We start from the raw sequence: 14,751 nt of genomic DNA, 5'->3' as shown, positions 1-14,751 counted from the left end.
TTATATTAAAAGAATGAAATTTGGAAACGTTTAGACCACTCAGTTATATCAGACTTTTTAATTTCCTTGTACCCATTGATAGGTAAAAATAATTAAAACTACAACAAGGTTCAGATTATACATAATTTTCATGACACAGTAAATAACTCACGAATACAAACAAGTGTCAGTTTTTGAAATATTTTTAAATCCTTTTGGAAAAACCGCATTTTTACATTCATGCTTTGACCAGTCGTTTCTTGCACTTTATTTTACAAGCTTTCAAAATAGTAAGTTACTCTAATAATGCTTCAATGTTTTTAAATTCCATATAATTAGAGATTAATTGTTTCCATCGTAGATATTCTTAAGATGTACCTGTTATTTTTTTATTTTCATGATAATGATACATAGGGCCAGTCTACAAATATTTGTTACCCTTTCTCTGCCCTCCATGTACTAAAACTTACTGAACAACATAATTATTTACAAACTCTAAGCCAGACATATGCTGAACATTTCATTGAATATTCTACCTTGAGATAACCTATCACAAACTTCCAACGTACAAATGCATTATGACATAGTATTAAATATGTTTTTAGTCATCTATCTAAGCATCAATCAAATAACAATCATTTTTTTTAATCAATCAATAAAGCTAGACATACTTATCGAGGTAAAAGACCATTAAGATGTATGGTACTGAAATACATGGAAGATACAGCAGGTGGTTTGCTCCATTTGTAGACAGATATACCATTTCTGTTTCCAAAACTCAGCATTCAATTGTTGAAATGGGTTGCAGAAGAAAGAATCATAACAAAATCTTTACAGTATTGATATTCATTTAGCTATAATTGTATATCATGATATCGATATCATTCTTCAGTTGGGAAATAAAAGTTCAAAATTACACCTGTGGTCAATAAGTGCAGACAAAAATATTGATCGACAAACAAAAAACATTTTGGCGTAAGAATGATTTAATTTTATCTTCGTACTGACAGGTTTCTTATAAACAAAAAGAACTCCGCCTTACAATAGTCGAGTGCAAATATGAATTGGAATAGACAATCAGAAATTACCGTGTTATGTGTATTTAGAAAAGAAGTTCATTTGGTGAAATTAGCCCATGCGAAAACATTAAAATAGAGTGATTCTGTTTTGGGGACTGTATTTGTTATACTGAATTTTAATATACCTTCTCAAATACAGATAGATTTTGCTGTTTTCAAAGAATATAGCACAGGAATACATTATACCAAACAGAAAAGGGCCGTTTTGTACAACACAGTAAATGACTGACTTATTATGATACAAGTTAAATATATAGTTTGAATTTCGTCTTCTGTTGTTGTTATCTTTTTCTTAAACACTTTTCTTCTGTAACAGTTATAAACTTCTGATATATATGATATACATTTTACATGTGCTGCTATTAAAAGTACATGATATGAATGGTAACGTCAAAGAAAAAATCTTTAACTTTATTTCCTTTCCGAAAAGCTTTGGTTTCCCTATTAATCTATTTAATTATGCGTTAATATTCAAGATGTATTTATGGAACGTATATTCAGTTCGTTTGACGCAATAACATATACACCAGTTTAATAAGCATTTAATAAGCATCATACATTCTCAAGATCCCTTATTAAAATATAAAACATATTTTGACCTTTCTTTAGATGAACATTTGTATTCATTTCCGAATAGAAATGTGCTTTTAAAGTTATCGCTTAACATACAAATTAGTTTAAAATGCAAAATCGATCATTTTCTTAACGTCTTTAGTAATGCATCATGTCAAATGTCATTTACTCTATGTAAGTAGGTAAAACACTTAAAAAGCAGATTGTAACGAGTGTATATAATCATTCATTCCATATGTTAATAAATTTGCATAATGAAAGAATAACGAGTATAAAATTGTGCAATTGTACAAAAATGTCATTAAAATGAAATTAAGGCCAAATAACTAAAAAAAAAAGAGGTAAAAGCGATAAAAAGTGTTGCATAACTACAACTGCATATCATGTCGTGTCATTTAAACACACTTCTACTAAAGATGTTTATCTGTTATGACTGATACCATCAATACGAAATCTGAATATCACTGATATAACCAGAAGAAAAAAATGCAGCACAATAATCAGCAAAAAATCATTGTTTATACATTTAAGTCAGTACTGAATTAAAATTATATACTAAATGAAGGTAATGTACACTTATGGGTTATAATTACTTTGTTTCCATATTTTTATACTTCACAACAGCAGGTATCAAGTGTTGTGTGGCAGCTGTAAAAAGTTGCCCCGTACTTCACTTCAGTGTTGTAATATTTTTCTGGTCCTTCGGGATCATTGATGCCAGCACTATTAAGTGTTGAGAATTGAGTACCGCTCAAGCCGGTGCTAGGGGGCGTGAGGGATATTGCACGTATTCATTATGCCTCATGTACAGACTCAATCAAACCGAGTCTGCAATTCTCTTGTAATTTTGTTGTGATTAATGCTTCCGATGGATCATCTGTTTCCAGATTTTTATAAAATGTGTAAATATAATTTGCTAATATTTAAATTTCTACAGTTTTTACTTTCATATATACATTCTATAGAAAATTATAGAACAAGACCTGTCCGTGGACTGTGCACTTTTCTTGTTTCGAATTTAAATCAACAACTGTAGGTTAAGAGGGGCATACTTTTAAAACATTTTAACACCTAACTGCTTTTGAAATTCAACACATAGTTCAAATTTTGAGTGATAGACTTTACAGGTTTAATAGAAAAGGCAAATGTTCAAAAAAGGAAATAGTACAGCAAAATAACTTTCGAGATTATCTGCCCCTTACAAACGCAATGCAAATTTAAAATTGCACATCGACGTTATAGTGAATATCCTTTATGTTGATTTGAGACCATAATTACCAAAATAAGTTAATCAAGAAATTCAAAATGAAAAGGGGGCATAACTCAGAACAAACATCAACCAGGACTAAAACTGAAAAAGAGTCATAACTTTGCTTGATTATCTACCCTATTGAAATAGAACTTTTATGACAATAAACATGTATACCAATGTTGAAGTGAATAGTTTTTACTTTCAAGGAATAATTTACGAATGCCGACGCTAACGTCGACGCCGAAGAGAGGGTCATGACAATAGCTCCACTTTGTTTCTCCGAAAAGGGGAGCTGCTAAAATAAAAAGAATATCGTTTAAAGCTGCTTTACGAGGACACAGGTATTTCTCAAAGCTGCATTACGAGGACATAGATATTTCTCTTTTTTCATTTTTTAGATTTTAGACAAAAATGTTGACACTGTACGAATCACCACTTTAGGAATATTTTAAAGGTCATTGAGAGTGGCATTAGCCTGTTTATGTAATGAGATGCATTTCTTACAGCGCGTATGTCGGCAATTCAGAATTTATTAACAAGTGATAACATTTTGAATAATTATACATCTGTTAACACTTAAAATATACTACAAAGGGGGATGACTGCCAGAAACACTTTTCACAAGGCGGTATTGATTGATAAAAGTATATCTCTATCATTTATTCCAATCTCTCACATTTTTATATGCCCGAAAGGGCATATTATGTTATACCTCCTGGCATTAGTCTGTCTGTCCGTCCGTCCGTTAGCAATTTGGTTTCTGGAGCATAACTTAAGTTTCGTTTGGCCCACAATATTCATACTTCATAGGATGATTGTCCATATTAAAGTAAAAGACCCCTATTGATTTTGGGGTCACAAGGTCAAAAGTCAAGGTCACTATTACCTTTAAACTGAAAACAGTTTCCGGAGCATAACTGAAGTTCCATTTGACCCACAATATTCAAACTTCATAGGATGATTGTCCATATTGGGTAGAAGACCCCTATTGCTTTTGGGGTCAAAGGTCACGGTCACTATTACCTTAAACTGAAAACAGTTTCCGGAGCAAAACTTAAGTTCCATTTGACCCTCAATATTCAAACTTCATATGATGATTGTCCGTATTGGGTAGAAGACCCAGATTGATTTTTAGGTCACAAGATCAAAGGTCAAGGTCACGATTACCTTAATACTGAAAATAGTTTTCGGAGCATAACTTAAATTCGATTTCGCCCACAATATCCAAACTTCATAGGATTATTGTCCATATCGGGTAAAAGACCCCTATTGATTTTGAGGTCAAATGTCAAGGTCACTATTACCTTAAAACTGAAAACAGTTTCCGGAGCATAACTTAAGTTTCATTTGACCCCCAATATTCAAATTTCATAGGATGATTGTCCATATTGGATAAAAGACCCCTATTGATTTTGGGGTCACAATGTCAATGCCACTATTACCTTAATACTGAAAACAGTTTCCGGAGCATAACTTAAGTTCCATTTGGCCCACAATATTCAGACTTCATAAGATGATTGTGCATATTGTATAGAAGTACCCTATTGTTTTTTGGGTCACAAAGTCAAAGTCACTATTACCTTAAAACGGAAAACAGTTTTCATGAGCTTAACTGAAGTTCCAGTTGGCCCACAATATTCAAACTTCATAGGATGATTTTGGGGTCACAAGGTCAAAGGTCATTAATGGTTCATTTTCGTACTATTTAGCACGAATTTAATCTCAATAACATAAGCTTCATTCTTACAGAAAAACACTTTCGGGCATATAATGCTCCGCCTAGCGGTGCTCTTGTTGTTTTTTTTAAAAATATGTATAGTTAGTTCCTTAATATCAATGCTCACTCAATATATCTTTCTGTTTGAGTATCCATTAAAAAATCTGACAATAGCATGATAAGGAAACTTCTTTTACGATTTCATGATATACTTAAAAAAATCTGTTAAATTATATTGGATTCCAAGTCATGTAGGTATACGAGGAAATGAAAAAGTAGATGCTTTAGCTAAACAATCTTTAAATTTAAAAAAAAAATCTGACTTATTGTGGCCTGCTTATGATTTTAGACCGGCTATAAATAAACTCGTATCATCTGAATGGAAAGCAAATTTGGACAATGCCGTTTTTAAAAATCTTCACGATATAAACACATCTCTTGATATGTCACCATCTCTATCTCGAATTGGACACACTAAAATTACCCACTCTTATCTCCTCACGAATGAAAATGCCCCTTTCTGTGTAGCTTGTAATGAAAATTTTACATGTCAAGCATTTTCTTCTTGAATGTCATTATTTTTCACAGGCAAGTAATAGATTTTATTGTGTAAATTCACTCAAAGAACTTTTTAATACAATTCCATAAAAAACATCATTGATTATATGAAAGAGATAAACTTGTATTCCAGGATCTAATTGGCTCATTTTTGTTGTCATTTACAAAGTTTTACATAACATTTTAGCCTATAATAGCATTCGGCACGATATGGCCAGTTATGTGTTGACGTGCCGTAAAAATCCAAACAAACAAACAAAAATATATCTTCATTCTTTATTAACTGATTTACTACACTAGTTTATAAATTATTTCACAAATAACTTGCAAAAAACCAGAGATATATATAATATGTAAAATAAACTTCCGGAATTTATTTAATATGATGAATTTACAATATTTTATCTGAATAACTTGAAACGTGATTAAATTTATCTTGCATCTTGTATTAGCGTGTTGTATGGCTTCCTTTTATTTGTATGATAATATAAAGTGAGTGTTTTATTTCTGAAAGTATTATTAGGGATACCGCCTCTGTGGTGAAGGGGTAAGAGTCGATGACTACTAATCCAATTACCTCTCTGGCATGGGTTCGATCCCCGGGAGATGCTTTGGTAGTTTAGCAGTGAGGAAGGTAGTCTAGTACTGATGTAACTCTCCAGGAATGATGGTTAGGAAACTACCCGCCTATATGACTGAAATACTGTTGGGAAAAGGCGTAAAATGAAACAAACAAACAAAGTATTATTAGGAAATTCGGGCTAGATTTATTCAATTATCCAACATTATCTCTGCTTGCACAAGAAATATTTCAAATATTACCGTTTAAGCAACGGTAAATGCCGGAATATATTCAATAAAATAATGTAAATTTCAAATACCGTTATAAGAGAGTAACGGCGTATTTTTTTTATTTATTTTTTTCATCTTTTTGTCCTGTAACATACAACAAGAAGAGAGCATAATCAAAATTGTTAACACAAAATCAAATTTTCGTTCAAAATTTAACTTATTTACAACATTTTCCCTCTTTTATTGATCATTGAAAATATTATATATTGTACATATATAAATAAACATAGGACAGCGAAAGAAAGAGCTTTTGAATTCCCGTAAAGTAACTAAAATGCAATGTCAAGGGAAATTATGATTGTCGTTTTGTTAATATGTACGGTTGTGCACTTTTCCAAAGGCATCTTGCTTTTAACTAAAACATTGGAAACCTAGGTTCGTAACAAAAAAGATTTTGTTTACCTATAGTCATTTGCCGTGGATATAAAATAAGGGATTATATATGATTATGTAAGTTTTTAAAATTAATAATCATTTTGATACGCTGTTAATAAGTTGCACACGTACATATTGTAATTCATTAAAAAGTTGATATTACGCTGTAGATTAGGTAATTATGCTTTCATTAATGATATAAATGGCAAAGTAGTTCAAACATAAATATAATCGACGTGTCCATTTCGCCCAGGATTAAACGTGCAAAGTTTATATACGAGATAGGTTTGGTGTGATACATTCAATTAATTTCAGATAATTAAAATAAATCGTTTAAAAATAAGTTTATTGAACATCTGTAGACAAACTGGTCTTGTACTTCCTTGCAGTTTTGAACGCACAAAGAAAAAGACACCACCATTTTAATGTCATGGCTAATATCATAGTATACTTAACTGTTACGATAATAGCTGAACATATTTCTTTATTTAATTTTGTTTGCACATGTTAAGGGAAAAATAATGGATGTAAAATTATAATAATAAGCAAACTGTCGCGAGTTTTGCGATGAAGTTTATACATTTTGATACATGACGATTGGAAGAAAAACGAGTTTTCACACCCTTATTGGCTATTAAATTTTGTAAATTGATTCGTAAAGAAATACAAAACTAACGTTGTCCCCTAACATCTATTATAAATATATCATAAATTATAACCTGGTATTACAAATACACGCTATTGTTTACATAACAAGAAAAAGAAAAGCTTTACATTTCATCATTAGCATTTAAACACGATCATTATGGTAAAGTATGTTATTGAGATTAAATTCGTGCTAAATAGTACGAAATTTAACCATTAATGATTGGATCAATGACACAAACCAAATGCCTTATTTTTGTGATACAATTAATTACTTTTTCTTCATTTTCTTCATGATTTATGAAATGTTTACCGTATTTTCATTTCCTCAAAATACGATATCATGTTATACTATAACAACAATCTCTCTGTAGAATGTGGTGCAAAACATGCAAAGAATACTAAAATATAAATAAATGCAGGCACAATTAACGTTTAGAAATAAAAAAAAACTAATTGATATAAATTAAATTAAGATTTTTTATAATGTTATTCAAAAACATATAGTTTATTTATTTGCCTTAAATCTTGAATACATATTTTGTTTTATAAAAAGGGCAAATGACTCCTTAATAACTTGTTGTGGGACGTTTTGTTATTCAATACATTGGAAATGTGATATGTATATGCCACATTGTTTACCGAAATCAATGCCTTATGTTCTCACATTACTTTATAGCTTGATTTAAACTGATTGTTTCGGTTGTGTTATCAAACAAATTACTAATGGATTAATTAATTCGTTAATGCTTAATGAATTAATCAATTAAATAATTTATTTATAGTTTTATTCTTTTGTTTTTTGATTTTGCTTCATTATGTACATTAAGTTAATAGTTATAATAATAGGTATGTTAATGGTAACACGTTTAACACCAGTACTAGTTCCCCTTAAACATACAAATGAGGACCACGATTAGCGCTGAGTTTTATAATTCATTTCAATACAGTGCTCTAGATAGCAATAAAATATTTATTCAATAAAATTGAGATTTACAATTTATTACGATAATATATTATATATGTTAGTACGGTTATATGAGGTCTCGTAAATTTACGAATATTCAGACTCGTAGCCCTTTGATGAGATATTTAATAAAACTGTTTCAGAAACTTAATAGCGGAATATAAGACATCGAGGTTTTATTAATCAAATGTATAACAATTCTTATTATAAGCGAAGTTAACATGCAAATTACAAAGCATTTACCTTGTTAATTACCAAAATTATACCAGGTGACGAACAAAGTAAGAGAGATGTCTGGGTATTTTGTCATGTTGATTTAAGGGTCATTTTTCTTGATAGCTTGTGTTTTAAGTTAGTAAGCTTAAATCACCTTTTCGGTACACCATTTAGAACTGTAAAAAATTTCCATAGCAATAGCCAAAACCGTGCGAGGTGCAGATTTTAGTAAGCTGTAACACTTAAACAATTATGTGCAAATGTACATGATACAATTATGTATTAACAGTAAGCGTAAAAACAGTAAATAATTAATGAAATAATTTGTACGTTTTAAACTAAATCAACAGATACTTTATTTATTGCAACATTTACAAAGAAAATGTATATAAATATCATGATTCTTCAAACGTGCAACATTCGAAATGGATATTTTAGACTAGGAAGTGTATTTGTACAGTCCGTTATATGATATTTTTAATGTAAGATTTAATCGGAAAAGGAAGTAAAAAGCGAATGTTTGTTTGACCTAGTTCAGGTATATTCCGATACTTCAGCTATATTTCGATTTTTTTTCAATTGGAAAGGGAACATTGAAGGAAACATACGTATTATTAAATGTAAGTACTACTCTTTTCATATCAATAAAGTAAAATTCAGTTTATGTTATAAAAGCTGGTTTTTTTATTCAGTATAATTATGTTATAAAAGCTGTTTTTTATTATAACGACTTGTTTTTCAATTATCACCTGTAGGTGAAAATCGGCAGATGGTTATAGAATGACTATGTCCGGGGTCAAACAATCCGTCTATCAGTCCGGTGGAAAGCATGCTATGCCTTACCTTATAATTATAATAATTATAATAATATATAATTTAAATATATATATATATGTACACTTATTGTCAAATTAAACTTTCATCTTTCATCAGGCACAAATGGCAACTGATTCAACAAAGACAACTAATATGAAGCAACGGTTAATTGTAACCGCAATCGATATAGGGACAACATATAGCGGCTGGGCATATTCTTCACTAAATGAACCTGAGAAGGTTTATGCAAATCAGACATGGTATGCTGATGAAGGGTCACTTGCATCTCTAAAGACATCATCTTGTCTTCTCTTTACACCGGACAAAAAGTTCAAATATTTTGGATATAAAGCAGAAAGTGAGTTTGTACGCTTAGCTGGGGAAAAAAAGCACCAAGGCTGGTACTTTTTCAAAAGATTCAAAATGGCTCTGTTAAACGACCAGGTAAGATTTATTTTCAAACACCTGTTAATTAAATCTCACCCTTGTAAAATTATCACTTTCAGGTATTGTATCGCGATATACGAGTAATTTTAATTAGACAGAAAATGATATCTAAATAAAAATACACGCACTAACATGAATTAGTGTAATTATAAACTATGCTTAATAAAATTAGAGAAACACTACATAACGATTGGTTGTTTGGTCATTGAATGCAGCCTTTCCTTGTTGATCTTGTTAATCATATTATATATCATATTGTGTACAGTTGCTATTGGCTGATCTAATCAAATTGTCTTAAATGTTGATAATATTCAATGTAAAAGAACTGTGAAAACAACAACATTAAAACAAACAGGCAGTAAACTGTACTAATTGCCGTAGCAAAGGCAAACTATGGCCAACGAATAACTGCTTTTAATAATAACAAATATAACTGGACACCAAAAATAAAAAAATAAACGTTTGAGAACAAATAAATAGAGGATTCCTGGGGCACAATGGACCTTTAAACCCCCAAGAAAGAAAACAATACATTTAGGACACATTGCTAATGCTTAATTTTTTGCTTTTATATAACAGAAATTGAATCGGTATACTACAATTGATGACATATCAGGAAGAGAAATGCCAGCACTAGTAGTATTTGCTAATGCTATAAAGTTTCTGAAGGACAACTTTATGGCAACGATCCGGAAAAGAGTACCTAGTTTAAAAGACACTGATGTGACTTACGTTTTAACTGTTCCAGCCATTTGGAATGATATGGCGAAAAGGTTTATGCGAGAAGCAGCTGTTGAGGTACATCTTTACTTTGGAGAGGTTATTATCTTAGGATTTAAGTGGCGTCTGAAAATTATTTATGGGTAAAGGCGATTTTGTTGCCGATAGTCCGAAACATGAAACTTCATAGGTGCATAGATCTCACTCAGGAGGTGTGCAGTGCACAAGAATGATAACTACCTATCATAATTTTTGAGTTATTGCCCTTTGTTATTTTTCATACTTAATTTTTCACCTGAGTGGAGCATAACTCAAAAAGTGTTTGAGATGTCAACATGAAATGTCATAGGTGGATAGATCTTATTGAGGGCAAGAATGATATCTCTTCGCTATATAATTTATTGAGTTATTGCCCTTTGTTATTTTTTCATACTATTTTGTCCGGAGCTTATCTCAAAAAGTATTTGAGGTATCAACTTAAAAATTCATAGGTAGATGGATCTCATTGAGGAGGAGTGCAATGCACAAGAATGATAACTCTGCCCTGCATAATTTTTGAGTTATTGCCCTTTGTTATTTTTCATTATTAATTTTTTGTCCAAAGCATAACTCAAAAAGCCTTTGAGATATCAACATGAAACTTCATAGGTGCATAGATCTCACTCAGGAGGTGTGCAGTGCACAAGAATGATAACTCTACCTATCATAATTTTTGAGTTATTGCCCTTTGTTATTTTTCATACTTAATTTTTCACCTGAGTGGAGCATAACTCAAAAGTGTTTGAGATGTCAACATGAAATGTCATAAGTGGATAGATCTTATTGAGGTGGAATGCTGTGCACAAGAATGATAACTCTTCCCTATATAAGTTTTGAGTTATTGCCCTTTGTTCTTTTTCATACTATTTTGTCCGGAGCTTATCTCAGAAAGTATTTGAGGTATCAACTTGAAACTTCAAAGGTGGATGGATCTCATTAAGGAGGAGTGCAGTGCACAAGAATGATAACTCTACTCTGCATAATTTTTTAGTTATTTCCCTTTGTTATTTTTCAAAATTAATTTTTGTTCAGAGCATAACACTAATAGCCTTTGAGATATCAACACGAAACTGCATAGGTGCATAGATTTCACTCAGGAGGTGTGCATTGCACAAGAATGATAACTCTACCTTTCATAATTTTTGAGTTATTGCCCTTTGTTATTTTTCATACATAATTTTTCACCTGAGTGGAGCATAACTCAAAAAGTGTTTGAGATGTCATCATGAAATGTCATAGGTGGATAGATTTTATTGAGGAGGAATGCTGTGCGCAAGAATAATAACTCTTCCCTATATAATTTTTGAGTTATCGCCCTTTGTTCTTTTTCATACTATTTTGTCCGGAGCTTATCTAGGTATCAACTTGAAACTTCATAGGTGGATATATTTTACTGAGGAGGGATGCAGCACACAAGAATGATAACCTAACCTGCATTATTTTTCAGTTATTGCCCTTTGTTATTTTCAGCCATCAGTATTTACATAGGTTTCAAATCTGTAATCACTTCAGCCATCAGTTTTCATTACCAAAAGACCTCTTAAAATTGAATTATTCTGCTCTACTACATATACATTATTCCAATGAGCAAACACATTAAGCGGGGGATGGCCATGTTGACATGGCTCTTGTTCTGAATTCAAATCATCACTGAATTTTGCTTTTACCGATTCTAGGGGACGGGAGCGGTAGCTCTACACTTACCACTATCATCCATTAGTTTAACCAAGCAAGAACATTTTCAATGTTTTTAACTTTTTTGGCGTTCTTTAAGGAATTCTTTGTGTCCTTAAATGTAAGTTGTTTTATATTTATTGCTGATAAAATTTTTGGACTCGGCAATTTTTGTTGACAAAACATGTCATTTTTTCATTTTTGCAATTTAGGCTGGGATTCCAAATAATCAGCTGGTTATAGCTCTTGAGCCCGAAGCGGCGTCAGTTTGGTGTCAGGGATTAAAAACAGAAATTCAACGTTGCGATGAAATGGATGTCTTGGGAATTTCAGCTGTTGGGACTCGTTATATGATTGTTGATTTAGGAGGTAAATAAAATATTTTAAAGATAAATGATTATTGATAAAATATTCTATGCAAGGTTATGTAATAAATATTATTAGGTTTTGTAAGACATATCAGCACATTTTTCTTGCATTTGATACAGTATTTTATCAACTCTGACAAAGCCGTTATAATTTTCTAGGAGGTACGGCTGATATCACTGTTCACGAAAAAAGACCAAACAATACTTTGCTTGAGATACATGAACCAATAGGAGGTCCATGGGGAGGGACAGAAGTTGACAAAAACTTCATTGAATTGTTTGAAGTATTATTTGGTGCGTCTGATTGGGAGGAATACAAACGAAACGAGTTAGAAGATTTACTTTACATATACAGAGATTTCGAAGCAAAGAAACGAAATTTACAATTATTATCACCAAAACAGATGATTCTTCAAGTACCTGTAAGTTTGAAGGAACACTACGAACGAAATAAAGATAGATCAGTCTCGGAAATTGAGCATTTATTTGACGGGAATATAATATGGCAGAAGGACAAGTTGAAAATTGATGCATCACTTATCATGAAATGTTTTGAGGGACCGGTTCAAAACGTCATTTGTAATGTTGAGGAAATATTGTCAAAGCGAAAGATGAGAAACGTCAGCAAAATAATACTTGTTGGTGGTTTCTCTGAAAGCAATTACGTACAAGAGAGGTTTACAGCAAAATTTACTGACTGGGAAGTTATCACACCAGTTGAATGTGGACTTGCCGTCCTTAAAGGCGCTGTTCTGTTCGGGCAAAATCAGTCAGTAGTTACCGCAAGAATTGCACGTTATACATACGGTCTGGATATTGCTGTCCCATTTGATCTTACAAAGCATCCCACGGAAAAATTGGTTTATACTGATGTAGGTAGATGTTGCAAAGATTCATTTTGGAAGGCTGTTGAGATCGGACAAGAGATAAAGGATGGGCATGAAGTGTCAAGGATAGGACGAGCAGTAAATGATTTTCAAGATCACATTATTTTGACCTTTTTCAAATCAACTGAACGAGACCCACTTTTCACAACAGATAAAGGATGTGAAGCTATTGGGAAAATTGATGTTCCGATGGAATGTACATTAAAAGCCGATGAAAATGCTGTCGAACAAATTTTCATATTTGGAGGTACAGAATTAAGGTTTAAATCCAAACACATAACTCGTGGGGATACACATGAACTTAACATTGATCTCTAAGAATTAGGTTTTAAACCAAACACTTTACTCGTGGAGAAACCCATTAGTGTGACATTGATATTTAAGACATTTTTATATGTTGACATTCAAAATACAACAGAAAAAGAAATGTTATCTAATATTAAAATATTGGCAGTGTTCAAATTTTAGTATACCCTTGATTTATTTGTCATAATTGACATGTGAATTATACGTGTATTCTTAACTGATGATTCTCATTTCGCTCTATTTTACAGTATGGTTTCTATATTTAAAGACACCGTTTCAATCTATTTTATATATAATTATTAATATAAAACTGACATATATTCTGAAAATGTGAATTATTTACTTTTATTTATTTATGAATCTATTTTTATTCCTTCACTGTTTTAAAAATTCAACAATTTAATTTCGCCATTTATCTGAACATCGCTAGTATTTAGCAGGAGAACCATCCCTTTACTTACGTTAAAAAAAGCGTTCTCTTCAATGTGCAGCTAGAGTATCATCAAATGATAAACATTCTGCTTGGAAAATTGTTTTCAAAAACCAAATTGAAGCCAAAATCTTAATTTAACATCTCAAACGAGATTGAATACCATGACGGTGAATTTAATCAATCTGTAACTTTTAATCCTGGTTTAGATTTCAACTCATAAATGTTGTTAAATATACATTTGTCTTACCTGAGGCGTCCGCGGCCGTTGACCTCAAACTACTTGCCCCTCCTCGTTTTAGATTCGAATCCCGACAGGGATTTTGGATACTTTCATGTGAGGAAGCTATCCAACTCGCTTACAGAACGTGGTGCCCGTTCGTGCCTGACATAGTCACAAAGCGGTATTGGTTGATATGCTCTTTTCTATCTCTTATCATTTATTCCTATCCTATGTTTTATTCAATGTTTATTGTACTTTTATATTTGTAACTCCCTCATTCATAAAAACAATTAATGATTTACTGTTATTATTAACAACTTATCGTACAAATAGCTTTCGTACACCAGAGATATATAAAAAGATATTTAAATTGAATTTCCGGATGCGATTTAATATGATAAATTTACAAAATTTTATCTAATGTTAAATAACTATGAACATGATTACGTTCATCTCGCATGTTGCATTAGTGTGCTTTATGTCTCTTTATAATTGCGTTTTTTTACTTTCATGTTACATGAAGCGAGTGTTTTCTGAAAGTATTATACAGAAACTTTGAATAAGATTTATTCAAGTATCCAACGTTATCTTTGCTTGCACAAGAAATGCCTTTTTAAATATCATTTTT

General features: G+C 31.5%; 1 protein-coding gene across 1 annotated transcript; it reads left to right on the top strand.

The window, feature by feature from the left end:
* The first annotated feature begins 8,719 nt into the window (after positions 1-8,719).
* LOC132735080 (heat shock 70 kDa protein 12B-like) lies at positions 8,720-14,463 on the top strand. Its single transcript, XM_060721983.1, has 5 exons — positions 8,720-8,833; positions 9,147-9,473; positions 10,056-10,274; positions 12,122-12,278; positions 12,437-14,463. Exons 2-5 carry the CDS (start codon positions 9,153-9,155, stop codon positions 13,480-13,482), a joined length of 1,743 nt encoding a protein of 580 aa, XP_060577966.1. The 5' UTR covers positions 8,720-8,833; positions 9,147-9,152; the 3' UTR covers positions 13,483-14,463.
* Positions 14,464-14,751: the final 288 nt, after the last annotated feature.

The sequence above is a fragment of the Ruditapes philippinarum genome, unplaced genomic scaffold (genome assembly GCF_026571515.1).
Source record: "Ruditapes philippinarum isolate M1 unplaced genomic scaffold, ASM2657151v2 ctg19905_1_1_1_1, whole genome shotgun sequence".
Classification (NCBI taxonomy): Eukaryota; Metazoa; Mollusca; class Bivalvia; order Venerida; family Veneridae; genus Ruditapes; species Ruditapes philippinarum.
The sequence above is the reverse complement of the archived record's forward strand: the minus strand, read 5'-3'. Positions and strand labels throughout refer to the sequence as shown.

Excerpts from the sequence above, each read along its gene's own strand:
- LOC132735080 (XM_060721983.1), top strand. The coding sequence starts at position 9,153 with ATGGCAACTGATTCAACAAAGACAACTAATATGAAGCAACGGTTAATT. Across the intron at positions 10,275-12,121 it reads TGCGAGAAGCAGCTGTTGAG|GCTGGGATTCCAAATAATCA; the intron begins GTACATCTTTAC and ends TTTGCAATTTAG. Across the intron at positions 12,279-12,436 it reads TATGATTGTTGATTTAGGAG|GAGGTACGGCTGATATCACT; the intron begins GTAAATAAAATA and ends ATAATTTTCTAG.